Source organism: Camelus ferus, chromosome 7 (assembly GCF_009834535.1).
Source record: "Camelus ferus isolate YT-003-E chromosome 7, BCGSAC_Cfer_1.0, whole genome shotgun sequence".
NCBI classification, from domain to species: Eukaryota; Metazoa; Chordata; class Mammalia; order Artiodactyla; family Camelidae; genus Camelus; species Camelus ferus.
This window is the reverse complement of record NC_045702.1, coordinates 2,410,418-2,436,845: the sequence shown is the minus strand read 5'-3', so window position 1 is coordinate 2,436,845 and position 26,428 is coordinate 2,410,418. Positions and strand designations below refer to the sequence as shown.

The 26,428-nt window shown below is 46.7% G+C and overlaps 1 protein-coding gene across 1 annotated transcript in view; it reads left to right on the top strand.

Moving 5' to 3' along the window:
* Positions 1-24,272: 24,272 nt before the first annotated feature.
* The window catches only part of RBM33 (RNA binding motif protein 33), a 103,217-nt gene continuing 101,061 nt past the window's right edge, over positions 24,273-26,428 (top strand). The window contains 1 exon segment of the mRNA XM_032483021.1: positions 24,273-24,544. Coding sequence (XP_032338912.1) covers positions 24,502-24,544 — 43 coding nt within the window. The 5' untranslated portion in view covers positions 24,273-24,501.

Genomic DNA, 26,428 nt, shown 5'->3' with positions numbered 1-26,428 from the left:
AATTGTCCTTGAACTAAAAAAGTCAGGAAAAACAAAGCTCGGTGTAAAAGGTCTCCCTTCCACGGACTGCTGGTCGCCCTCTGCATCCATCACCCAACGCGCCGCACCACATCCCGCGTGCCGCGGGGCCGCCGGACCTGGGATCCTGGGGGGGCAATGCTGACCGAGCCAGTGAACCACTCGGCATCTCACCCAGGTTTACGCGCCCCCGCAGCAGGCGGTGATCCTCGGAGCTCGGTTCTGATCTCAGCTGTAACAGGAGTCAGGAACCATATGTGCCTCGTAGCCTGAGGCACTGAGGGCACGTGTAACGGGCTCACACTAGGGAAATAATGTGCGAACCCACCGTAAACAACATTGCATTTGCATTGTGCACGTCTTCCCTGTTTCCTGTGGAAATAATCAAAGCCATACGTCTTGGGACCGTCCTTCCCAGAAGCACAGTGTCACCGGAGCGCACGGGTAAGAAAACGGGCCGTGTTAATCCAAGCACCGGGGAGACTCGGGACCACACCCAGCAGGCGGGGAGGGGAGCAGGCTGGCTCCCGCCGCAGGGGCCCCCTCCCCCAGCATTCTTTGACTTTGCAGGCTGCACGGGGGAGGGGGTGCGTGTTCGTACTGCATCATTTTGTGTGTGCGGGGTGTGACACTACACATTCTTTTAGTGTTGATCAGAGTACCACGTGCAGAGAGGTTGCGCGCTTCGACGCACCAGCTGGCGCCGCTACCGCTCAGTGGGCGTGAGAGGCTCTCAGACTGGCCGAGTGGGAAGATGAGGACTTGGCTCCGCACCAGCCCCTCCCCGGCCCGCCCCCGCTGCACACGCCCTCCCGGCGCTTCCTGCGCGGGCTCATCGCATTTTTGTTAAACCTGCGCTCAGCGCTCACATCACGACTGTGGCGGCCGCTCTCGGCCGAGCCCAGCCTGCGGCATCCCATTGCCTTTCCGGCACAGGCTTCCTACTCGTCAGTGGCGGACTTGCTTTCCGTGCAAGTGGTTTTCTAAAGCATCTCTGACTCACACCCAGAACACCCGACGGAACCCACTGCTCTGCGTGGTCACACCACCGCCACGTGGGGTCCTGGACTCCGGGCTGCCTCCCTCGCCCACTTCCCACTTTAAGTGCAACACACTCTCCAGTAGCCTCAATGAGAGGATGCTTTGGAGACACTTTTTAGGACAATGTAAATTAAAAATATCTTTATTTTACACTCATACCCAATTGATTTGACTGGGTTTCTGGGTGGGATTCCTAAGGCTTTTCCCACTGAGTTTCATCTTCAACTTTGTTGTTGAAAGTTATGGGGCCATAGGAATGCACCCTACACCTCAACACACACACCTCCATCCACCCCCACCCCGTCCACTCCCCAGGGGGGATGGGGGGTAGATGGAGGTAGGCGGTTTGGATGGAGGTGTGGGGAGAGTGGACAGAGGTGTGAGGGTAGATGGAGGTGAGGGATGGATGGAGGTGGGGGGTGGATGGAGGTGGGTGTGGATGGAGGTGGGGGTGGATGTAGGTGGGGGGTGGATGGAGGTGGGGGTGGATGGAGGTGGGGGGGTGGATGGAGTGGGAGGTGGATGGAGTCGGGGGTGGATGGAGGTGGGGGTGGATGGAGGTGGGGGGTGGATGGAGGTGGGTGTGGATGGAGGTAGGGGTGGATGGAGTGGAAGGGTAACAACTAGGCCAAAGTGCCCAGAATCGATCGGCATCTGACAGCTTCCTGAATCCCCGCCCCCACTTCCCACTTAGCGCCGGCTGGGGAAACCCTAGTACGCTCCCCTCAGCAGCCACGCTGGAGCCCGGCTCCTAGTTAGCTACGCCAGCTCCTCTGCACCCGCAGCCTCCCTCAGGGCACCTGGAGCCCCCCTCCCAAGGTGAGGCTGCCCCACTCCCCTGGACACCTTCAAGTCTCTGCCAGTCACAAGCGGTGGCCGACTCCCGGGCTCCAGCCAGCTCTGAGCACACAGCCCCCACTCACTGACCTTCGGGCCACTCACTGATTCCATGGCAGTGGGCAGGACTTAGCTGCCAGGCCTCTGGGTCCTCCCCCAGCTCTCCCACAGACTCCTACTGTCCAGAAGAAAAACATGGGTGGTTTTCCCCAAATAAGTCTTGGCCACTGGTTGCCAGCTCCTAAACCTTTTGAGAATGATTTTTGAACTTGGCACTTTGGGGCTGCAAGTACCCCCACTTCACCGGTGTGTGTGGTCACATCTCTTCCCTGTTTGCACACACGTGACTTTACAGTGCTTCTCTGAAGCTGGCGGGCTCGCCCCCACCCCCGCCACCTCTCCGTCACTGGGAGGTGGCCCGGTTCCAAGAGGAGGCTCAGATGCCCAGGGCGTGTTTTTGTGTCATGGCTGGGTGCCCTCAGGTGTGAGAGGCCTCAGTGTGTAAGGGAGGCCGTAGCTCGTTCGGCTGTCTTTCCGGCACTGTGCAACTTACAACGTGAGGACCTAAAACGCAGTTCACGCGCTACCAAGTCGGATTGCTTTAGAAACCTCACACGTCACGGTCACGGGGTCTGCCTCGCGCTCCACTGGGAAAGGGTTAAGGAAATAGTATTATTCATACTCCCTAAATTCAAACTCCTCCTCCTGAAACCAAACATCTCAGTGAACAACCGCAGAGGAGGGAAAAAGAAAAGTACAAGATCCCAACATCTACTGAGAAAAAGTGTTAGTTTTGCCAGAAATAAATTATCGCTAGTTTGTGAGAAAGCCCCACACGTCGGGATTTGCCGCTTTATTATAAATGCTCCATAAATCTCAACTGTGGGAAGTAAGACATGGCTATTAATTTTTATTTCGACCAAATATTTGGCCTTTCCCTCACAGGTGATCTTGGCGCATTCACTGCCCTTACAGGGAAGCGGGGCATGGGGAGGGGTCCCCTGCTGTGCCTGGGGCTCCAGCTCCTGGGTGCCCTAACCTGCCGTCTGCAGCACGCCTCCCACTCCACACCAGGAGAGCTGGTGACCACAGGTGTGTGCAAACAGCTTTGTAAATTCAGAGAGCCACATCACCGGCTCTCAGGGGAGTCCCTGAAGGCTTGGGCAGCCTTCGCAGAGTCCAGAGGTCAGGCCTCCCCTCCCTTCGCAGGTGGGGATGTCAGGCAGCCGGAGCAGAGGGCCCTTCGGCAATACTGAGACTCACTTCCCGTCAGGAAGTGTGGGCCGGCTCACTGGCTGTTTCTCCTCCTTCTAATCGCTGGAACCAGTCAGAAGGTATGCCCTCCCCTTAAAACTAGGTGGGTGACATCAGGTGACATGAACACCCAGGACGGCCTCAAAGGGGACAGAAGTCATACAGGGGCTGGGGGGTGGGACCAAGACTGTGAGCTGCAGGATTTGCCAGGTCACTGTAGGCACCAGCTCCGGTTCCTCCCGGCAGCCAGGACCCCTCATGCCCAGCCCTTCCTGCCTCCCCTCGCCCCAGCCCTGTCTCTGCCCCTACCTGCCCTGGTCGCTCACACAACCTGAGCCCCTTTCCTTGACGCCAGGGAGGCTGGGTCCCTTGGAGCCACCGGTGCCCAGACCCCAATTAGTAGAGAACCTAGGAGGAGAGACAGGACAGACAGCTAGTTACTGGAAATAAATCATATAAATTAAAACAAAGGTTGCGAAAAAGGTAATGAGGAGAAACATCGTCAAGAATTCAGGCTTCCTTTGGATTTTAAAACCACAGTTTCTGACTCTCAAATGTGCGTTCTTGGAAACACCGGGAAAATCCCTGGGGGGGGGGTTCCCGTGGGACCCCCTCTGTCCGGCACTGCTGTTAAACCAAAGTGATTTTATTTGTCTCCAAGTGTTTTAATCAGATTTTAAAGATGCTTTTACTGCCTGAAGATGAAAGCAGTGCTTGTCGGAGTGATTTTTCATAGCTCTGCTCTTTTGTCCAACAGGATCAATAAGCTAACCGCTGCCTGAAAAGCACCTGTGCTTTGTGTCTGCGGGAGCTTCAAACAGCAAGCGAGATGCAAAGCTCCTCCGGAATTACTCAGGCACGTTTTGCGAGTAGAAGCACGTGCCTGCTCGTTTACCGTCAGGGCCCGGAAAGGACGGTTTTGGAGGGGATCCCTGTTTCCCTGGGTTTGTGGTGTCGGTCAGCGCCTCCTCCCTTCTCGCTGCACAGAGCCCACAGGGCTCCGGAGACCGACTCCTCGGTCATAAACCCTCCTCAAATGCGAAGCTGTCCCTTAAAGGCTACATGTATCGCCTTGGTCTCTCAGGCCCCACCGGGTTAGATGTGTCACAGATGGTGAACCCACGAATGTCTGTCATCACTGAGCGGTTGGTGCGAACACCTGGGCCTCCAGGTCCCAACTTAACTGATGGCCAGGTCCTACCAGAGGGGCACTGAAAACGCATGAACACGGCAACACTCAGCCTTATGTCGATTCTTTGGTTCTCAAAGCTCGTTTCGGTTTTGTTTTCACACCCATTTGACAGACTGGGAGCTCCTAATGAGAACAGCAGCGTTAGATGAAATAAACTATGAAGCTGAGAACTTGGGTGTTCAAACAGGCATATCTTTCTAGATTGCAAATTATTAGCTAGTTCACAGCCGTTAGCTGTGACGAGCATAATGCCTTATTTAAATGGCCTAAATGGGTTCGTTCTGTTCTTGTTGATCAGCCCTAATGCACTCCCAGCAGGAAATTCATTGCAAAAAAACCCCAAAAAAATCACTCTGACTGGAGAGGAAAAGACAAATGCTCATCTTCCACCAAATACCGAGAGAGAAATACCTGAGAAGCTGCATTTCAGGCAGCAAGTGGCTGGCAAAGCACATCCGCAGTTGCTCCACCATCTCACGTGCGCCGACGTACAGCTTGTGTGAGAAACAGAGAATTCAGGGCTGATACGATTTTGCATTTCAAAGCAGTTTTAAGGTGTTAGTACCCTGGGAAAACAAATGATATGAAAAATGGGTCAACTCAGTCATTTTAAATGAACAGAAAGAGCTGGTAGTTGAAACAGGGAATACAAAGTATATTTTTCCAAACTGAAAAAATCCTTCGCAATGCAATCAATCAAGTTCTAATTTTTAAATTGTCCACCTCACACATCTGGAGTTTTGGAAACCTTGTTTTCCGAAAGCAGAATATTCTACACAGCATAGTTTGAAGGTGCCGACTCCTTTAGGAGTTCAGATTTCTCAACATTCTCTAAAGGACTGTTCAAGGACCTTCTCAGAACATCCACAGGATCTCTAGCGCCTTCTCCTCACCGCTACCATCCCCGTCCTCACCATCAGAGTGGTTACAGTGTTTAGAAATGAGATTATAAGGGAGAGGGCATAGCTCAGTGGTAGAGTGCGTACCTAGCATGCATGAGGTCCTGGGTTCAGTCCCCACTGCCTCCACTAAAATAAATAAGTAAATAAACCCACCCCCTCCAAAAAAAACTAAAAATGAAAAAAAAAGTTAGAAATGAGACCATAGCATCAAATTGTGGATCTGGCTGGTTTTGGAGAATTTATTCAATTGTTAATCCAATTAACAGGCCATCTTTAACAATTTATGTTTATAAAATATTTATAGCATGTTACCTAGACAAATGAAACAGGCTTAAATTTTTCAAACACTGTAATTTCAGCCCATGTTCTAAAAACAGGTCCTTTCTCCAGGAGCTGCTCAGGCGCAGCGCTGACAGCCACCAGCGGGGGCCGTCACCAAGGCTCACACACGACAGTCACCAAGACGGAACTCCGGGTGGTGTTGGGTGCCTCGCGTGATAGCGTCAGGACATCTAAGAAAGGCAAATTATGTTCTCTCTTTGTTGTTTTCTTTCGAAGCATATTTGACATCCTATCTTTTATTAGCATTTGCGTTCTCTGAGCTGACTCTTTTGTACGCTGCTATGCTGCTTCAGCGCGAGGTATCAATCACGGATTAAGAGGGACAAGATCCTATATGAAGAATATCTATGTCTTAATTGTCTTGAAAGCTCAGCACAGTAATTGAAAATTCAAAGGTCAAAAATGCTACTTTGTTTTTCTTATTTTTCAAGAAATCAAGAGGCCAATAACACAAAGATTGATAGAAATACATTTTCCTTGTCTCTTCTTGCACTTTATTCTAAGCAGAAACAGGTGGCAGGCTGTCAGGACTCTGTGATGTTTCCCATGTAAAAGTGAATATGCCTTAGAATGCCTACTAACAGAGACACTGCCTTACAGGTAGAAAGACTAACGGGCAAATCATGAAAGAGGTCATTACAAAGGAGTGTGAACATCGGAAAACACATTTAATCTCAATAGCAATCAAATACAAACGAAAGCCCAAACTGAGACGTCATAACTCTCCAGACGATCACACACATGAAAATGTGTTAATCACAGGTACTGTAGGATAAATTGATCCAAACTTCCAACCCAAGAAAAAACCCTCAAATTCAGAGACACATGGATGAGGTGGTTCATTCCAGCAGCACATATGATAGAACAATGCAAGACACACTCTAAATATCACCAACAGAACAACTAAGCAAATTATACAATAGTCATATTATTATACATATTAACCAATAAAATAATGCCTATATATACTTTCAGACGTAAGCATCAGAATAAGGGGTACAAACTACTATGCATGAGATAAATAAGTGACACAGCGCAGGGAATATAGCCAGTATTTAATAGTAACTGTAAATGGAGTAGAATTTAAAAATTGTGAACCACCAGGCTGTACACCTGAAACATACTGTAAATCAACTATACCTCAATAAAAAAACAAACAAACAATTCCTGAAAGAGGAAGCGAAAAATGAGCCTTGACCCATTACTTGCACCGTGATAAAAATTAGCTCTAAATGGATCACAGACTTCAACGGAAGACCTGACGTCCTAAAGCGTCTGCCTAGGAGAAAACAGAAGACAATCTTTGCAACTTTGGGTAGGCAGAGGTTACTTAGGACATCAAAAGCATAACCTATGAAAGAAAAACAATTGATAAATTAGACTTCGTTAGAATTTAAAGCTTCCTTTCTTTGAAAGATACTAACAGTTACAAAGACAAGCCACTGACTTGGAGAAAATATTTGCAAAACACACACGATGGAGACTTGCTTCCATCATATGAAAAGAACTCTCAAAACCTGGTAACAAGAAACAAACAACCCAATCTGAAAGTAGGCAATAAGTTTGTGCATTTTATCACTATAATAGCAAAGTTTCATAATTGCTGGCCTGTTCTTAAAATAGGCAAAAGTTTGACCAAAGTTATACGGGTGGCAAACCAGTACATGAAAGTTGCTCAACATCCTTTGTCACTCTAGGGAAATGCAAAAAAAACCACAATGAAATCCCACTGCACCTCCATTAGAAAGCTCAAAGATATTTTTAACAAACAATAACGCCACGTGTTGACAAGGATTCAGAGCGATGGCATCTCGCATACTCTGCCGATGCAAACGCAAAATGGTACAGCGCTTTGGAAGCCAGCTTGGCAGCTTCTCTCAGTTAAACATATACTTCTCGTGTTACCCAGAAATTTCACTCCTGTTGACCCATGGGGAATGAAGCTCACGTTCACACAAAAACCTGTTTGCAAATGTTGACAGTGCTTTGTTCCTAATCACCAACAACTGAGATTGGCTGGGGGCTGCGTGAAGAACTGGGGTCTGTCTTTGCAGTGGAATCCTGCCCCACGCCGATCCATTCAACACTGCACACAACCCTCAGCGCACGGTGCCGGTACAGGGCCAGACCTAAGAGACCACCTACTGACTGATTCCATTTACGTGATTCCACTTACATAGCATTCTAGAAAAGGCAAAATAAAGGCAAAAAGAAGATCAGTGGTTGCCAAGCACTGGGGTTGGGGGAGGGGTTGACCAAAAAGGAACAGGAAGGAATCTGGGGAGATTTTGAGCTATTATTCTACATCTGATTGAGGTAGTGGCTATATAACTGTACATCTGTCAGAGCGCTCAGCGTTGTCTACAAAACAGTGCATTTTGCTCTTTATTTTCATGAATGAAGCTTCATAATGTGGGGGAGATGAAAAGGTTCTGGACATGGATGGTGGTGCTACTTGCACAACAGTGTGAATGAACTTAATGCTACAGAACTGTACGTTTAAAAATGGTTAAAATGGAAAATTATGTTTTGTGTATTTTACCACTATAAAAGCAAAATTTCATAATTGCTAGCTATTAATTTTTCAATACCTTATTTTATCTTTGGGCAGCAGTTGTGGTTAAAGCACATTCATCTCTGTGGCATTATCGACCCTACACCACCCCAGTGAAGCCCACCGGGTTTCAAATGACCGCCTTTTAAACGTCAGAGAACTGGCCCAGGTAGGTGATCCAGCGACCTAAGCCGTGCAGCCTGCAGGTGGCGCCCTTCCCCTCCGCGTTATCAGCACCGATCAGGCCACTTCTCTGTAAAAGGTAAGCGCTCCTTCCTTTTCCTTGGCTGAGTGACAGCAGAGGTGTTTCCTGAAGCTACATGTGGATTTTTGGAAACAAGGCCAATTCAGTCACGAATTAATTTAAGTCAGTAGCCCAAGTAGAGATTTGAGTCAATGAGATTCAAAACTTACTTTTAACAAATGCCTCTGTTCCGTTCACTTTTCTGTTACCCAGGAAACAAAAGTTTCATGAAATAACACTCTAGCTAGATGCAGTGCCCTGCGACAGTTTTTATTCTGTTCTGTACTACTTCCTTTTTTTTTTAAGTGCGGGTCATGGCCCACTAAATTGACTTCATCACTCACTAATGAGTAGTGAGCATGATTTGCAAAACAACTCCTGTGAGTCTGGCTACACGACCCTTTAGTGTCTCCTTAACAGTGTTTGTAGGGGAAAAACTGAAGGTTACACAAACAGCCTGCTTAGCCATTTGGAAACTGAATACTTTTTAAAAGTAAAAAAAAGCCACTGAAAAAAAAAAGTCTTTCTGTCTTAGATCCTTACTTCCTACTCCTGTGACCAGCACCATGGTGGCTCCAACTGCACGATGACCTCGTTGTTCCTCACATCTCCGTGCACCGCCCTGCCTCAGGGCCTTTGCACTGGCTCTTCCTGCTGCCCAAAGGGTCTTTCCCTAGACATCCCATGACTAGGTCTTCACCTTCGCCAAGTCTCTGCTCCAGAGTCACATGCTCAGTAAGGCCCTCCCTGACCACTGATTTAAAACTGCAGCCACCTTCTCAGTGGCCTTGTCCTGCTCTTTTTGTTCAGTTTGTTGCATTTTCACCTTCACTGTTTAGTAAGTTTATTTATTGTTTATTGTCTGTTCCTCCCAGTTAGACTGACTCCGCAAGGCAGGGATCTTTGCCTTTTCTTCACTAACACATTCCAGCTGGAGTAGAGCCGCGTCTTGCGGATGCTTCACGGGGGCTGCTGGATGTGCTCGGCAGAGGAATGGACAGAGGGGCTCGTGTCTTACATATTCTCCACACGTCAGAATGAACAGGTGGTGTGTCCTACGCTGTGTCTGGTCCCGGAAGAGGAGCTGGGCACATGGTTCTGGGGCTCGCTCATCCCGCTACCCCAGGCCTGGGCCAGGATGGCGACTCTCAGCGTGCGGGCCTCAGAGACACCGGCACTCCTCGTGCTTACTACAAGTGCAGCTCCCCGACTTAGCTGGCTGACGGCAGGGCCTCCAGCCTGAAACAGACCAGGACAGCCTGCTTGTCCTCACTTCTCAGGATCACCTGGGAGCCCCGATCAACCCTGGCTCAGCCCCTTGGGCGCAGCTGTTTTAAAGTCCCCAAGTGCAAGCCTCCATCTGGGGTGGCAGAGGAGCACCCCTGCTGTGACGTGCACCTCCTGCCTCCCTCTGCTCTCCAGATACCACCCCTGGGGCCTTGGACTTCTCTGAGGGTCCTCTTCAAAGCGCTGATGACAATCGTAGTAAACATCTCCCTTCGACCCTCTTTTGAAGACTTCGTATTTAAGTAGGGCACATGGCCTGTGGGCTGAGAGCCATTAACAGCATGGAACTGTGAAAATGTGTGTCCAGATCGGGCTGAGAATGAGGACATCCCTGGCACAGCCTCAATGCCATCTGTTTCTGTCATTCTGCAGACAGCCTCCAAGATAACGGGGTTCATCCCGGAGAATTTACTGCACTGCTTGGAGCATCGATACATGAGCAGTCCAGCCAGGGAGCTGCCCACTACAGCTCTTGGGTCTTGGAGAGTTCTCTGTGCTCCCAACATGAGCTAATAGCAACAAAGGGAGAGATGAGTTTCCAACAAAAAGAGCTGAAGGAGCAGACCACAGGCCACCACCTACCCACGGAGGAGGGGTGGCATTGCTGACGGGTCCCAGTCACCAAATAACACAGGGGCCCACACACAAGAAAGAGGGAGACGACGGTGTGCGTATCTCCATGTGGAGCTCCCATTACCTAAGAAATGAGGAGAATAAGAAAATATATGCGTTGTCTGTTGCAAGAAAGAAACCTAGAAAGGGGAAATCAGAAACCACTGGAGAGGATGGTGAGCATGGGGTGCAAAAGATGGGGGAGTAGGAGAGGGTGCCAGGGCTGGGGAGGGACGCCTCTCTGATTACACCCTTTGTATGGTCTGACTTTAGAGCCAAGTCAGTGCTTCACATGCATCAGTCAATCAGGATGGAGGAAGAACTCCAACGAAATACAAACAGAAACAAAAATTGTGTAACAAAGAACATATTGACCCAGAAGAGGGTGGGCCAGGAAGGAACCATAACTGTGTTCCCCGAATCATCTGTCTTGTGAAAGTACCACCGACCTGGGCACCTTGAAAAACACATTTCTTTCTCTCAGCTCTGGAGGCTGGAAGTCCAAGAGCAAAACGCGGCAGAACGGGTTCTCGGTGAGAACCCTCCTGTGGCTTCCAGACGGCTGCCTTCTTGCTGTGTGTTCACGTGGCAGAGGGGGTGCTCTGGTTCCTCTCCCAATGCGGGGGCTGATCCTTCCTGGGGGCTCCACACTCACAACCTCACTTAACTGATCACCGCCTAAAACCCCAACTCCTAACACCATCACTTTAGATGGGGAGGTTTCAACATAGGAATTTAGAACGGGCGCAATCATTCGCCCATCTTCTAAAGCTAAAGGCAAAAGGACTTGAAAGGTTGTCTAATGGCTAAATCGGTGACAATTTGAACATAATAAATAATGATAATAATAGATTCTAATCCACAGAATAAAACAGAAATTCATGAGTCGATACTGACAGAAGGAAATAATCGAACAAATAACTAAATAAGAAGGCTCTTCCTCACAGTAGGATTGCAAGTGATAAAGGCAGAATTGTGGAGTTATAAAAGCATCATTTGGTACCCAACATCATCATAGTCAGTTCAGGCAGGAATCATCCATGAATGCTAAACTAGTGGATGATGTTTGATTAGAAACAGAATATTTACGTAATCTCAAAGCATCTCCCCACAAGACACATTGATTACAAAGAAAGTAGAACAGTCCATTGGAGAAACCTGGTAGACACTGCCTGTGGGGCGGACCGGCTGGCAGGTTTCCTGAGGTGTCAATCTACACGGGATACACATACACACACAAAACCACACTAAAAATGCACGGGGGTGGCAAAAATGATATTTACTAGGATTCCACTGGAGAAGAGTGCTATTTGTGGATTAGAAATATACTCCAAGGCACTCCCTCTACAACCCAGAAGACTAGCGAATGCTGACTGGGGGTGGGGTGGCTCTAAACCCTGGAGGAGAGGCTCAGTGGCCGCCCTGACATCTCCACTGCGCAGACCTCAGTTCCTCCCTGTAACACATTATTTTTTATTTGAGATTTTAAAAAATTGAGGTACAGTCAGTTACAATGTGTCAGTTACAATGTGTCCATTTCTGGTGTACAGCATAATAGTTCAATCATACATGTACATACATATATTCGTTTTCATATTCTTTTTCTATTTATTTATTTATTTGATGGAGGTACTGGGGGTTGAACCTAGGACCTTGTACAAGCTAAGCATGTGCTCTACCACTGAGCTATACCCTCCTCCGTCATATTCTTTTTATTATAGGTGACCATAAGATACTGAGTATAGTTCCCCGTGCTGTACAGTAGGAATTTCTTGTTTACCTACTTCATGTATAGTAGTTAGTGTTTGCTACTAATCTCCAACTCCAGTTTATCCCTTCCCACCCCCTTTCCCCTCTGGTAACTATAAGTTTGTTCTCTACACCTGTGAGTCTGTTTCTGTTTTGTAAATGAGTTCATTAGGGTCTTTTTTCTTTTTTTTTGGTTCCACATATGAGTGAAATCATATGGTATTTTTCTGTCTCTTTTTGGCTTACTTCACTTAGAATGACGATCTCCAGGTCCATCCGTGTTGCTGCAAATGACATTATTTCATTCTTTTTACGGCTGAGTAGTGTTCCATTGTACAAATATACCACAGTTTCTTTATCCAGTCATCTGTCGATGGACATTTAGGTTGTCCTATTGCAATACATGGTTTTTAAGCATTACAAATATTGGGTCACAGAAGCAAGGAATGATGACTTTGTCCCCTGCACTTGTCACTGCACTGGAACTGTCCCCCACCCCCACCCTCTGACATACCATCCTAATAAATCTGTGCAAAGTTCAGTTTCTTTCTGCCTCCCCAGCAGCCCAGCCCCGGGTTGGGTCAAAGCCCCCTCTTTCTCCCACGGAGCTCTTCACATGCCCCTCAACTTCTGACCCCTCATTTCTTCTTCTGTCTTCTATTTGTCTGTCTCCACATGAACTTGGAGTTTTGACAGCAGGACAAGTTCTTACCCGACTTCCCGCTTTCACACCTGTCCAGGTGCTCTGCACATAAGCACGTGCTCAGCAGATACACAGGTGTCACGCTCTTTTTTTTTTTTAATGGACAGAATTTGAACCTCAGCGATTTTTTGATCAATTTTCCCCACAGGAAAAACTTAATGCCCTATTTTGGGGTTATTTTTGAGTTGAAAGGAGATTTAAGAGATCTTTAGTTTAAAAAGTAATCTGCAACAGTATAACTTTCCTACAAAACTCAAAGCAACGTAGGCAATGTTCTTAGGCAGTTTTGATTCAATAAAAATCTCTTTTTTGGATCAGATACATCTCAAATTAGCTTTAAAAACCAGCATCCTGCTGATAAGTCAACCACCCAGAGTTGTCTTCTTTCTGTTTCCACATTTAGCTAAAAAAAAACTTCTTTATGTATTTCAACGTTGGCAAGAGAGTAGATTTAAAAGTTCTCATTACAAGAAAATAATGTATAATTAAAAAAACAAAACAAAACAAAGCAAAACAAAACAAAACAAAAAAACAATTTCTAATAGAATATTACTCTTTGATTTTCAAGTGTCAAAACTTTCAGATGAATAAATCTGAAGCTTTTTACTGTTTATAATGACAAATGTTTACAAATAAAACTGCTCAATGGAAAATAAGACATTGTGATAGAAAAAAATTCACAGAATGCAGAGGATTCTGCTTCCATACAGGTGTAGGACAAACGCCTGATTTATTAGGACGTAATCTTTCAGACATACAGTATGTGTTAGACGTTCTAGAGACACGCCTGTTGTAAAGCACGTGGAATTCCCTTGTGGCCGTGCAGTCTTTCCCCCAGTACCCTGCCTAGAATATTTGTCATGCTTGTGCACGTCTGTATACCTTGGCTTTAGATGAGTTTTTGCTATATACATATTTTAATCTTGTTTGTTCAACACCCTGATCTGAGATCTTTCTACTATTGTGGCATGCAGAGCTCTGGTTCACTGCTTCCACTTTGTGAGTGTATTACAGTCTATTTAGGTGGACTTAGAGATGATCATATTAAGTGATGTAAGTCAGACAGAGATAGGCAAATATTATATGATATCACTTTTATGTGAAATCTAAAAAAAAATACACATTTTATTTACAAGCCAAAAATAGACTCACAGACTTAGAAAACAAACCATGGTTACCAAAGGGAAAGGGTAGGGGAGGGATAAATTAGGAGTTTGGGATTAACAGATACACACTACTGTATATAAAATAGATAAACAACAAGGATCTACTGTACAGCGCAGGGAACTATATTCAATTTCTTGGAATAACATATAATGGAAAGAATCTGAAAAATATATGTATGTATATCTGAATCACTTTGCTGTACACCTGAAACTAGCATTGTAAATCAACCACACTTCAATAAAAAATAAAATTTTAAAAATCTGTTTATCTGTTCTTTTTTTTATGAGCGTCTGGATGCTGTGTTTGTTTTGTTTTCACTCGTTTGGGGCTTTTGTTTGTTTTTGCTACAATCAACAGTGCTGGGGAGGGGCCTGCACATCTTACTGCGCACGTGTGAGCATTTCTTTAGGGTATGTACCGGCAAGAAGGCTGCCGGGTAGAAGAGCCTCTCCTGTTCCGCTTTACTGGATGTTGTCAGGTCTGCAAGGTGCTTGCGCTGGCTAACGCCTCTAGCTGCGCCCACACCCACCCCAGCACTTGGTATGGTCCAGCTTTTAAACTGCTAACAATCTGAGCACTGATGGGTGTGAGTTTGTTTCAATTTGTCTACGTCTCACACAGAGTGAGGCTTTGCCCCTCCTGGTGTTGGCATTAGCCATTACAGTGGCCTTATCTGTAATCTGTTTGTTTATATGCTTTGCCTATTTTTCTGTTGGGCTACTTTATTATCATTGATTGGCAAGAGATATATGTATATCCTGGGTACAAATGCTTTGTTAGTCACACATGTCGCAAACATCTTCTCCTAGTGTATGGAGTGTCTTTTCACATTTAACTGACATTTTTAGATACAGAGCAATTTCAAATTTTAATGAGCTAAAATTGATCAATTTCTGGTTTTATGCTCTATTATTTTTTTAATCCTGTTTTTTAAAAATTCTTCCCTACCCACTGAATTGATATAATTCCATGAGGCAAATATTTATGGAAGCATTTTTATTTTTTCCCCTAAGTTCCAATGTAGGTCAATGAGAGATTTTTTGGTGGCTTTTCCAGTGATTGCTGGTTATCTCCATAACCAGTGGTATAACTGTCCAAAATGTTAACACGAACTCTTTCTGGCAGCAAAACTTTTTATAAGCATATCACAGTTCAAACAAGATATCCTATCTGTAAGTGATCTTTTTAAAAAGGAAGATGTTCCAAGTGCCTAGGCACCTAGTTAGTATTGAGGACTTGAAGATTAACAATGACTTCGAGTACGCTCTTGGATGCGGATCACACCATAAACCCGGGCCCTGCCCCCGGATCTGCCCATGCTGCTGCTCCCTAAATGCTCCCCACCTCCAGCTACTTACGCGCCTTGCCGCTGTTTCACATTTATTTCTCCCTCATCTCTTTAGCCACATTAAAAACTCCTTCCAGCCAGAGGTAGCTTAAATCACTGCTTTCACTCCCAGCACTCGGTGTAGTAAACAAAAAACTGAGCAATCACTTAGTGAACCCCATTTGGACAGGGTTGTTTAGACTTTCTACAGCTGGTAAATATTTACCTACTGCTCAGAAACCAGCGATCCACATTCCTTTCACTTTCTGCTGGTGAAAAATTCGTCCCTTGGGTTGCACAATATATTAGCCTCACTCTGAAGTTGAGAGAAGTCATTTTTGGACTCTGTCTCTCATTCCTGCCTCTTTCTTCCTGTCTTCTGAGCCCCCGATTCCCCGGTGGGAAGGACATGGCCATTGGCAACTTTCAGGTCACATTCTCCCAGCCTCACTATCCCCAGCAGATTTGTGCAGGGTCCTGAGGGTCCCTGGCTTGGGTCACATACCCACCCCTGTAGGCAGACTCCATGTCAGTGGGAGGGGCATAGAGTGGTGGTGACTTCTGTTCCACAAATCTATTATTCTAGAAGGAATGGGGCAAAGGGTTTCTCCCTTTTTTAAAACCTTTGCATGACACTGATCTTTTCTCAAGTTTTAGAAGGGACAGGAACTTCATAGCACACTTTTCTGTGCTCCTGGCACAGCACTGAGTGCCTTAAAACAGTGCCTCCCTTTTGGGCATAAATGACGAAACAGAGGTCTAGACAGGTAAGTGGCTGCCGTCAGGTTAGACATCTTGAAGACACCCCCAAAAGCTCAGGGCTCCCACGGAGGTGTGGCTTCATGAGATTTGTCCTTAGTCAAAATGAGAGACAACAGTTTAACTTTTTAGTAGCAATACTCAATAACCATATTTCTTTTCTGTATCCAAGCAATAGCCAGTACTGAGGAATTAAATTTATGGGTATTAGAATGATAGTGCCAGCTTCACAGTGTGGTGTATTTATCCGGGGGGGGGGGTCCTCTAATTTCCTTCTCTAAGAACATGGTTGAGTGATTTGGTCCTGCAATTTCACTCTGTGTCAACCACACAGCACTGCTGGGACTCCCTGGGGCAGGACAGCATCTCAGCCACTTTTACGCCTCCACTGCCCAGCCCCAGCCTGGCCCGCCTCCACACGTGGTGGTGGGGTAAATAGCCACTGTTAATTGGAAGGAAATAAGCCAGAACTGTAGGTTCTTCCCCCTCTGGAAGGTAACCCTAAAGGCACACCCAAGCAACTACTTATCATTCGGCACTATGGGCGAGTGAATTTAAGGCTCATGAATATTCGCACAACACAGATAATCTGGACTTGGCAAAAAATTAAACAACGTCAGCAAGGAAAGGATGGGAGCTTGAATTCACGCTGGAAGCAAATGCGTAACACAGACAAGTGGTGAAAGATCGCTATACTCATAGACAGGCAGCACATTTAATGTGGAAAGTTGGCACTTCCACTTTGGGAGCCCCATTCCTCCTTTTGCTTTGACACAACGCTCGGTGTGATGGTTTGTGGTCACGGTCATTTCATACAGTTCTCCACAACATGGGGAGCGTTCAGGCTGGGGTCATCTCCTGGGCGGACCGCATGGGCAGAGAGGGCGTCACGTGAGCTTGTCTCATTCTCTGTCCACCGGTGAGGCCTGACCGCTCCCTGCTTTCCTGGGTAAAACAACAAAGGAAGAGGGTAACGAGGTTGGGGGACCAGCCGGCGCACCTGCGATGCTCAAGAGCATTGTCTAGATTAACACTTTATTTATTTATTCAAAATTCTTATCGCCTGTTGAAGTGCAGTCAGTTTACACTGTCTGTTTCAGGTGTACAGCAAAGTGATTCAGTTATACATACACATCCATAGATGTGTATATATTTTTAGACCTTTTCCATCACAGTTCATTACAAGAAATTGAATATAGTTCCCTGTGCTCTACAGTCAGTCCTTGATGTTTATCTCTTTCATATGCAGTAATATGTGTCTGTTATTCCCCAACTCTTAGATTAAAGCTTTAAACATGCTTCTGAAACACGATTGAAAACACCAATGATGTGTGTGTGTCACATAAGTCGTCACTCGCAAAAGGGATGGTTTCAGAAACCACCCTGGTGCGAGTATAGTTTCATAGCATATTTATACTTAAGAAGCGGAACTTTCTTTGGTGAGGAGCTCGGATCTTCTACCAGAAATAAGAGTCAGACTTACCACTGCTCTGTAATCAATGATCAGTTACCATCTTAGGCTTATACTTAAATGCTACCGAAATTCAAGCAAATGTGAAACTCAAGAGCTTGGATCTGCATACACTGTGGAGTCGCTGGTTCAGCTGCAATTCATAGGGACATTTTACTTTTTACCGATAGGCACTAGGGTGATATCTTTTTAATACCTTTGTAAAGGGAATGTTCTTAATAATGAGAGAAAAACATAGGCTAAGGAAAAAAAAACCCATAAAAAGAGACTTAATCATGACTCAAATTAACACTTGAGAAGTAAAAAAAATAGGACAAAAGGATGAACGTGATGCTGCTTTCCTTGTAGTAACAGCAGTACACCCCTCCAAGGGGCACACAGCACGTATTGGTGGTTGCCACAGCCTCCTGCTCTGCACCTCAACTCCAGAGTCCCCCTGTGCTCGTGCTCGAATGAAGGCTGGGTTGCAGAGGTGTGTCCGTCCTTCCCCTGGGCGGGGCCTCTGCACTGTGCTCCCAGGAGTCAGTCTCTCTCCCACCTCTGTGCCATGGTTAGTTTTACCTGACTTCCGTCAGCCTGGAAGCAGGAGATGGGAGAGAGGAAAGCTGATGCTCTGTGTTAGCCTCGTCTTGGACCCAGCAGCACCGCATCCTGTCCCGGGTCTCCAGGTGGAGGCCAGTACTCCTGCAGTCTGTCGTCTGGGTCTCCCACCCACTCCTGCTCCTCTGTGAGCTCGGGCTTTTTATTCCTCGGGCCTGTTCCCACAGCGGAGATGCGTTTCCCCATTGCCCCAAAGCCCAAGTTTTTGTTGCTCCCCCCACCCCAAAGATTACAGCTTATTTTCCCAGGGAAGATGGGGAGGTGTGTGGGTGGTGGGGGGTGGTTCTTAAGTGGTTGCAGATTCTTTCTTCAGCCCATGCAATGAGGGGCTGCTCGGGACTCTGCCCATCTTTCGGGTCAGTGCCTGGTGGGGTTCAGGGAGAAGAAACTTGCAAGATGGTGCAGGTCTCTCTACCTCTGCAGCTCTGAGGGGCTGCATGCATAATCATTTCCAGGCTTGTTTTGATGTTTTGTTAGGAGATTCTAGAGTAATCTTTACTCTAATGCTGGTTTGTCCTGGTACTAATGCACTGGGCCTTCTTGGATCTCTCCTAAATGTGCTGGGTGTTCAGCCAGGACTGTCCACTCTGGGCGGCTGAGGATGAAGTGCCTCCCAGGCCTGTGTGAGTTCTGGGAATCGCTCTGCTTTCAGCTTTCTGGTTGTTCTGCACATTTCCCATCCTCATGGGGTTTCTCCCTGCAGCAGCACATTCAAGGTGTCCCCATGCGGCTTCCTGCAGTTCTCCCTCCGCAGGGCTCCAGCCTCTCCTCCACTCACCCCCAATGCCCCACGTTAGCCCCTCTGAACTCTGGTCTGTTCCTCAAGTCTCTAAGACAACTGGGTTTTACTTGAGTTTTCCTCCCGTCTCATGGTCCAAAAAGCGTTTCCAGGCAGAAAGCTGTATGATCGCTAAGGCCCATCTCATTGCTCTCCTTTCTCTCAGTGATCACAAGCCTGCGCTGCCTGTGGCCCGCTGTTGGAAAACAGTTTCTTTTTTTTTTTTTTTTCATTTATTCTGTTTTTATTTTCATTTAGTTCCAAATTTTCTTAACTTACTTTGTGAATTTTTACTTAATTTTTATATTATTTAAAGTTTTGTAGTATAATTTCCAAACACTTGGGGATTTTCACCTTTTAGATGCTGATTCTTTTTTTTTTCTGTTTTTAATATCATTTTTTGAGGTATAGTTGATAACAATGTTATGTTACAGAGTGCAACAGTTTCTTTTTTTAATTTGTCCAGTTTTGCAGTTACGATGTGAGGAATCTGTCCAAGCGTCTCCATGTGCCCATCATGGCCAGAGGTGGCGGTTCCTTTCTGGTTGTCTTTAGATCTCCTTTGTGGACGCTGTTCAGTTTCACCAAGTACATCCAGGTGTGGATTTCTTTATTCTTCTCGCTTGGTTTTTCTTACGCCTCCTGTATTTGTGGGTTTATATTTTTTTATCAGTTCTTAAACGTTCTTTGGAATCATCTTTTGAAACATTGCCTGTTCTCCCTTCTTTTTATTCTGTGCTTTTTGGAACTTTACTTTGTCATGACTTTGACATTCTCATCCCAATCCTCCCAGTTTCTAAACCTCTTGTTCACATTGTCCCCCCTCCCACCTTCCCTTTGTGGGATATTCTGGGCAATCTTTTCCTATCCGTCCTTAATCCTAAAATTCTCTCAATTGTATCTCATCTGTTTAACTTTTATTTTGTGTTTTTACTTCAACAATTTTTTTTACAGTTTTATTGAGATGTAATTGATGCACAAAAACCTGCACGTATTCAACGTATACAATTTGAAGCGGGTGGATCTGTGAATATACCTGTGACACCCTCACCACAATTCAACAATGACATTTTTCAAGTGTTCCCTTTGGTCCTTTTTTGTTTTGAAGCAATAAAAACATATAGAAAAGTTTAACGCTAAGTGAAATGAAAACCCTTTTATTCTGAACCGCTTGAGAATAAGTTCCTGATTTGATGTCCCCTCACCCGCAGGTGCTTTAGAGGGTGTTCCTGCAAAGACTGTCTTCCTACGTGTCACTTACAATCATCAAAGCAAGGAGGTTACTTTTGTGACATTACTCCCATCTTATCTTCAGATCTCATCGATTTTTGCAAATTGCCCCGATGATATTTAATACAGTGAAAGGACCCAGTTCAGAATCATGCATTGTATTCAGTTGCTAAGTCTTTTTTCTTTTTCTTTTCTTCAGTCTGAAACACTTCCTCAGTCTTTCCTTTCCATAAGTTTGACACTTTTGAAGATTAAAGGCCAATTGTTTCCTAGTATGTCCCTCACTTCTTTGGTCCCTATTTCTTAGGGTTAGATTCCTTAGGGATCTGTGACAGGATTAGCACAGAAGTGATGCTGTTTCTTCTTACTGCATCCTTTCAGGTGGCACACAATTTTGATTTATCCCATTACTGAATATGTTTACTTTCATCAGTTAAGGTGGAGTTTTCTAGGCTTTTCTGCCAGAAATTACTCTTTTCTACTACATACATACATACAAAATGAGTAAGTATTTTCTGGGGAGGAACTTTGTAGCTATGATATACTGTTTCTCTTAAATATTTCCATGTATTCATTCATTTGTATTTGCACAGACACATTGATTCCTGTTTCATTCTGTGACATAATCTATCATTATTGTTAGATTAATTGGAAGCTCATTGAATCTCTGACTTGTCCAATGGAAGCTCATTACATGGTGCAAATTCCATATTCCAATAAAACACCAAGGAGTTAATCTGTCTGTCTGTCTGTCTATCTATCTATCCATCCACCTACCTGCGTACCTATCTATTTTGGGGATCATTCTAGTTGTTTTTCCTCCATGTAAGTAACCACCTTCTCTGACAGTGAAAGTCAGCTCCATCCCCCTTCGTCCACTTGCTTGATTAGTTCCCTGCTCCCAGCCAGCACGCTGTCCCTGCTGCAGGTCTGTGCTATCCTCACCTCCCCTGCAGGTACCCTTATTATTCCAGTTCTGAGTCTCCACGCCCCCTGCCCCCGACACGTGCAGAAGCCCTCTCACAGTGCTCGTGCTCTGGCAACCTCGTCCACTCGTCTGTGGCTCCTCCCAGCTCATCTCACTTGGGCCCATCACCCTAGGGTGATGTCCTAGCAGCCTGCTCATGTTGTGAGTCTCTGTGTTGAATTGCCCCTGTGGGTGGATGCCCTCCTCACGCTGGCCTGATGGCTCCCTGCCTGAGCTGGCTAACCTGCACCCTTCTGAGCTCTGACGGCCTGTGCTGGGCAGACCTCCTACAGGGCTTGGGGTGTGATACTCTTTCTGGGCCAGCACAGCCCCTGCTTCCCTTCTCCCGCCCCATCACCACCAGTGCCCCCGAACGGTTCAGGGCAGATGGTTAGGGAAGAGGAGGGGAGCTGGGGCTCTGGTCACGGGGAGAGTCTCTTCTTGTCTCGAACCATCATCTCTTATTTCCTTAAACATTTCACTTATTTTTGTTTTTCATAATTCTAATATCTGAGTCCCTTAGGAGGCGAGTCTGCAGGTTGTGTTTTTTGGAATCTCAACTACAGTGGTTTCTTCTCTTGTGTATTTTGTGATCTTTGATTATAAGTTCACAGTTGGTTGATCTTAAACTGAACAATGTGGGGGTGAAATCTGAGGACACCCTTCCAGGAGCTGTGGTTCAGTCTGGGAGATTCATGTTCATATTCTCTCACCTCAGCGGAATCCGCCCAAGAACTTATCTCCTTAGGGAAATCTGCCTCTCCTATGCCCACCAGCTGGAACTCAGGCTCCCCCTGCCCCTTCTTGATCTCTTGAAGATTTAATTTCTAAAACCCAGCAATACAACAATGAAAAGTATTTTCTGTAGAGTGTTATATAGGAGAGAGGAGCCCTAGCATTTTCATTCCTTTGTATTAATAGAAGACGGAGGCGTCTATATTCGCTTTTAACTAAAAACAAAGCTAAGCTTTTAAGATTTTCAGTAGGATATGCATGAAACTGTAAGCTCTCTTTAGGAGGCCGTCCTAGGTCTAACCATTTACACTCACATATGTCACACTTGGCAGCAGCTTCATTTAGGGGGACAGAGAAGAAACACGTGCTACAGCAGGGCAGCACCAGGGGCTCTTGGCTGGTCCACACGGGCACACATAAGCTCCCCGGAGAGTTGATCTTGGGCTCCTCGAATGCAGCTCAGGTGCAAGATGAGGCTGTGGGAGCTGCCCTGGCTTAGAAGCCCTTGACCATGGGAACCGACATCTCTCATACCACCTACTTGAGTTTATCTTTCAGACCCCCACAATCAATTAAGAGAGAGCAGAAGGCCCAGCTTCCTGACGGATGTTTAACAGCTATTCACTCCTCTCAAGTCATAAGCAGTGTACCAGTCAGAGGGCATTTTTAACATAAGCAATGCTGTTTTATAACATAGTTGACATTCCACCTTCATCTGGTTTCTAAGACAAGTTGGAAAGTCAGCCCAAAGTGAAATTTGTCCAAAGAGAAGAAAAAAGGGACTTGTTAAACCTTTACTTACAGTAATTTATTAAGGTCTTCAACTATTTGGTGTCCATGCTCAGAATGTTTTCCAGTGCTTGTTTGATGAAAAACTGTTAAGAGATTCTTGTCCTAGAGAAATTCAGTTTTAGGTGGTTCATAACTGAAAGGGTGTCTTTCCTCCATTATAACATGGCTTCAAAGTATCTGAGATTGTTTCATCTTTGTGAATTTGTTTTTCTCCCAAGCATCCTTCTCAAGATCACCACTGAAACCATCCTGAAAGACACCTTTTGAGTTGGGAACTCCATTATCCAGTTAAAAAAATAATGAAAGGTGATTGGAGGTTCAAGCCATTTAAAAATCTGGATATGTTGATATGCTTTCTGATGAAGAATTAGTCAAGATTTCTTACAAAGATTAGTACTATTTCTTCTCTTTTTTTTGCAGTGATTACACACAGCTAAATCAAAAAAGTTTTTTGGTTTTTATTTTTTAGATGAGTATTGCCCACATTAGTTATTAATCCAGGAATGTTTATTTTTTCAAACATTTTATATCAAAGAATTTCAAACATACATATAGTAAATATTCTTTCAGCCAGCAACATGTTACCACTAAGTTTTATGACACTTGTTTCAGCGCATGTCCATCTCTCGGTCCACCCAGAAATCCACCTCTAGCATGTGCTGTTGGCGTTGTTTACTAACTGGTGTGAGCACCTCCACTTTCACACCTGTCCATGCTGCCCTCCCTCTCCTCTCTATGGTTGTCAGGGACATCTTCTTAAAACACAAATTCTATCATGTAACTTCTGTTATTAAAACCTTTCAACACTTTCTACAGCTTCAGAAAATGCTCTGAAGTCTTTAACGCATTCTGGCCCTCGCGCACCTTTCCAGCTCATGGTTTACGGCGACCCTTCTTCATCTAATACTCAGCGCCCATGTGGACTGCTCGCAGTTCTGGAATCGCTGCAAGTCATTCGACATCTCTGAGTCTTTGCTCAGCCTTTTCTTTCTACCTAAAATGACTATCATTTCCCCCTAGTCCCCGCTTTCACTGTTACTGAATCACCGTTGTAGCTTGTGTGTACTTAGAAACCTAATTACATTCATCCCCGCCCCCCAAACTGCCAACAGGCCAGAAGTGGCCCTCGGCCTTCTCCGACCCACTGTCTTGTCCCCCAGGACTCTCGCGCGCACGTGAGCCCGGGTCTAACTGTCTCGGGGCACCTGGCGCGGCGCTCAAGGCCCCGGCTCCGGCGCACCTGCCTCCGACCGCAGACCCCGGCAGTGCGCATGCCCGGCGCCGCTCGGCCCGCCGGAAGGACGCGGCCCCTCGGACCGCGAGCCCGCTTCGCCCGTCAGTCCGCAGAGCAGTTACTGCCCCCGACTCCGCACCGTACAGTACAAGCGCAGAAACCAGGTTCAGACCCCATTACAGGGCGCGGGACCCACTACCTCTCACTTCCAACGGGCCATCCACCGGCCGTAAAGCCCGGCGCCAACTGCTGCAAAAGCGCCTTACGACAGAGCCCGGTGCCGAACTACGGCCGGCAACCGCCCCCACCTCTGCTTTAAACATTGGCGTTTCTGGAGCCGAGCTTGGCGGCCGCTCGCGTGTTTGCCTTCCGCACTCGGCCTGCGTCGTTCGAAGACGGCCCGGAGCCGCCGCGGCCTGAAGGGGAGGGCCCGCGCCGACGCCTCCCGGCCGCCATCATCCCGGCGTGCACCGCGGCGGCGGGCCGAGTCGGCGGCCATGTTGCGATAGTTTGTTGTTTTCTTCCTGCAGAGGAGCAGGCCGGAGGGGCCCGCGACCCGCCGGGCGCGCCCGCTCTCCGCTCCCCGGGCCTGGCCCGCCGTCCCCCGTCCCCCATCCTCCGCCGCGCATCCCCGGGCCCCGGCTGGCCCGGCGGCCCACCAGCTGGCTTGGTGGGGCGAGGCTGAAGGCCGGGCCCAGCGAGCACCATGGCCGCCGCCCTGGGAGCGGGCGGAGGAGCCGGCGCCGGAGGTACGTGAGGCGGCCCGCGCAGGAGGCCGCGGCGGTTCCTCTCCGCGCCGTCGTGGTGCCCTTCCGCGCCTCGGCCCTTGGGAGGCTCGCGGGGTCCTCTGCCCTCTGCGTGACGCCTCAGGCTCACTTGAGGGGCGGCGGGCGGGGAGCGGCGGCCCGGCCCGCCCCGGGCGCCCGTCAGGGGAGGGGGTGTCGCCGCGGGTGGGGTCGTCCTGCGAGTGGAGGTCGAGGGCAGCCCCAGTGGTCGCCCTGGCGGAAGCACGTTGTGAAGGGATGTACTTGGGTGGCAGTCCTGAAAGTGAGGGTTCTGAACAGAGAATCTCACCGAGCTCGTCAGTTTTCGCACCAGCTCCTTAGTTGTGTGACACAAATAGATCAGTGGCTCGTTATCAGCATCTTAGAGAGGGAGGCGGGACAGAAGGGGTTTGGACACGGAGGCAGTTCCTTTGGGTCGTTTCTCTCGTCCAAGCATAAACGGTTTTGACAGGGCACCTAACACACTTAAGGTAAAGTCACTAATGGTTGAAATCACATTTTGTTGGTTGAAGTTATGTTTGTTTTTTAAAAACACTTGAAAGTGACTTATGACTATCTGATGACTTTGATAAAGGAGACCCTTAAATGATAAAGCATGAACAACAGCGTTTGAGATTATTTCTCTTTGTCGAAGTGTTGGACGATTCTGCTGTGTGCTCCAGAGGTTTTCTTACTAGTGCTTACTTACGAGGACACTGCGGCGATCCTGCCCCGGAACCGCGGCCGGGAGTTAACACGTTCATTCTCATGTAAGGGGGAAGACCCGCCGCCACTGGACACAGAAGTGTCGCTTCTGGCAATGTGATTTGGTGTATGCCACTTTTCTGTCACTTAAAAGTACATTTTTTTGCGTATTAAAGCTGAGGCTTTCTAGTTAAATTTTGAAGATACATCGTTTATCTTCTTGGTTATTTTCTGGGAGTCAAAATCATGGTTTTGGATCATTCTCAAAGAGTAGTCTGGGAACTCTTGGGTCAGAACTGTTTTCATTACTGTTACTAATGTCATTTGCACGTCGCGCTCTTTGACTGTTGTCGAGTCTCCCAGAGGCTGTAGGACATGTGATGACGACGTCGTACAATGGCTGATGGAGTGTGTGCATGCATATTTTTTCAAGTTTCCCCTTTTTGAATTTCGAAAATAGCAAATATCAATTAATGTAATCCACATAAACAAAAACTTTTTAGTGTCCTCAGTACGTTTGAATCCAGAAAGTTTGAGAATTGCTATTTTAGAGGATGAAATAGGCTTTATCCTTGATGATTTGGAGTTTTTCCTTCCGTTTTATCACAGGTGCCTGGTTTCCCATTGCTCTTAGACTAAAGACAAACTCCTTTCCAAGGTTTGTGAGTTCTGCATGACTTGGTCCCCCAGCCTGTTGTGTCAGCCTGCCCCCCCACCCAAGAAGGACTGCTTCTGCCCTCACTCTGGCTCTTTGTCGCCAGGTCTCAGGCTCCTTGGGTGGCCTGTCTTGAGCATTCTTCTGTCTCAAGTATGTCATCTCTTGCTTATGTGCCTCCCCCACCTTTATTCTGTGGCGCCCTTGTTTTCTTCAGAACATTTATCCCGGTTTGTAATTGTTATTTTATTTGACTATTTGCTTTTTAAAAATATTCTCCCCCAGTAGTCTGTAAACGCCGTGAGGACAGGAATGCTGCCTATCTGTTTTGCCTGCCATGTATTCCAAGTTCCTGGCATGTATGGTCAACAAAAATATTTGACGAATGAATTAAAAGAATGAAATATTTCCATCATGAATCCCTTTACACCCTTTTCTGTGCATATGTAAGTTGCACATTTACAGCTGTGGGGACTTTTATGGTATGGGTGGAACCATGTCGTATTCTG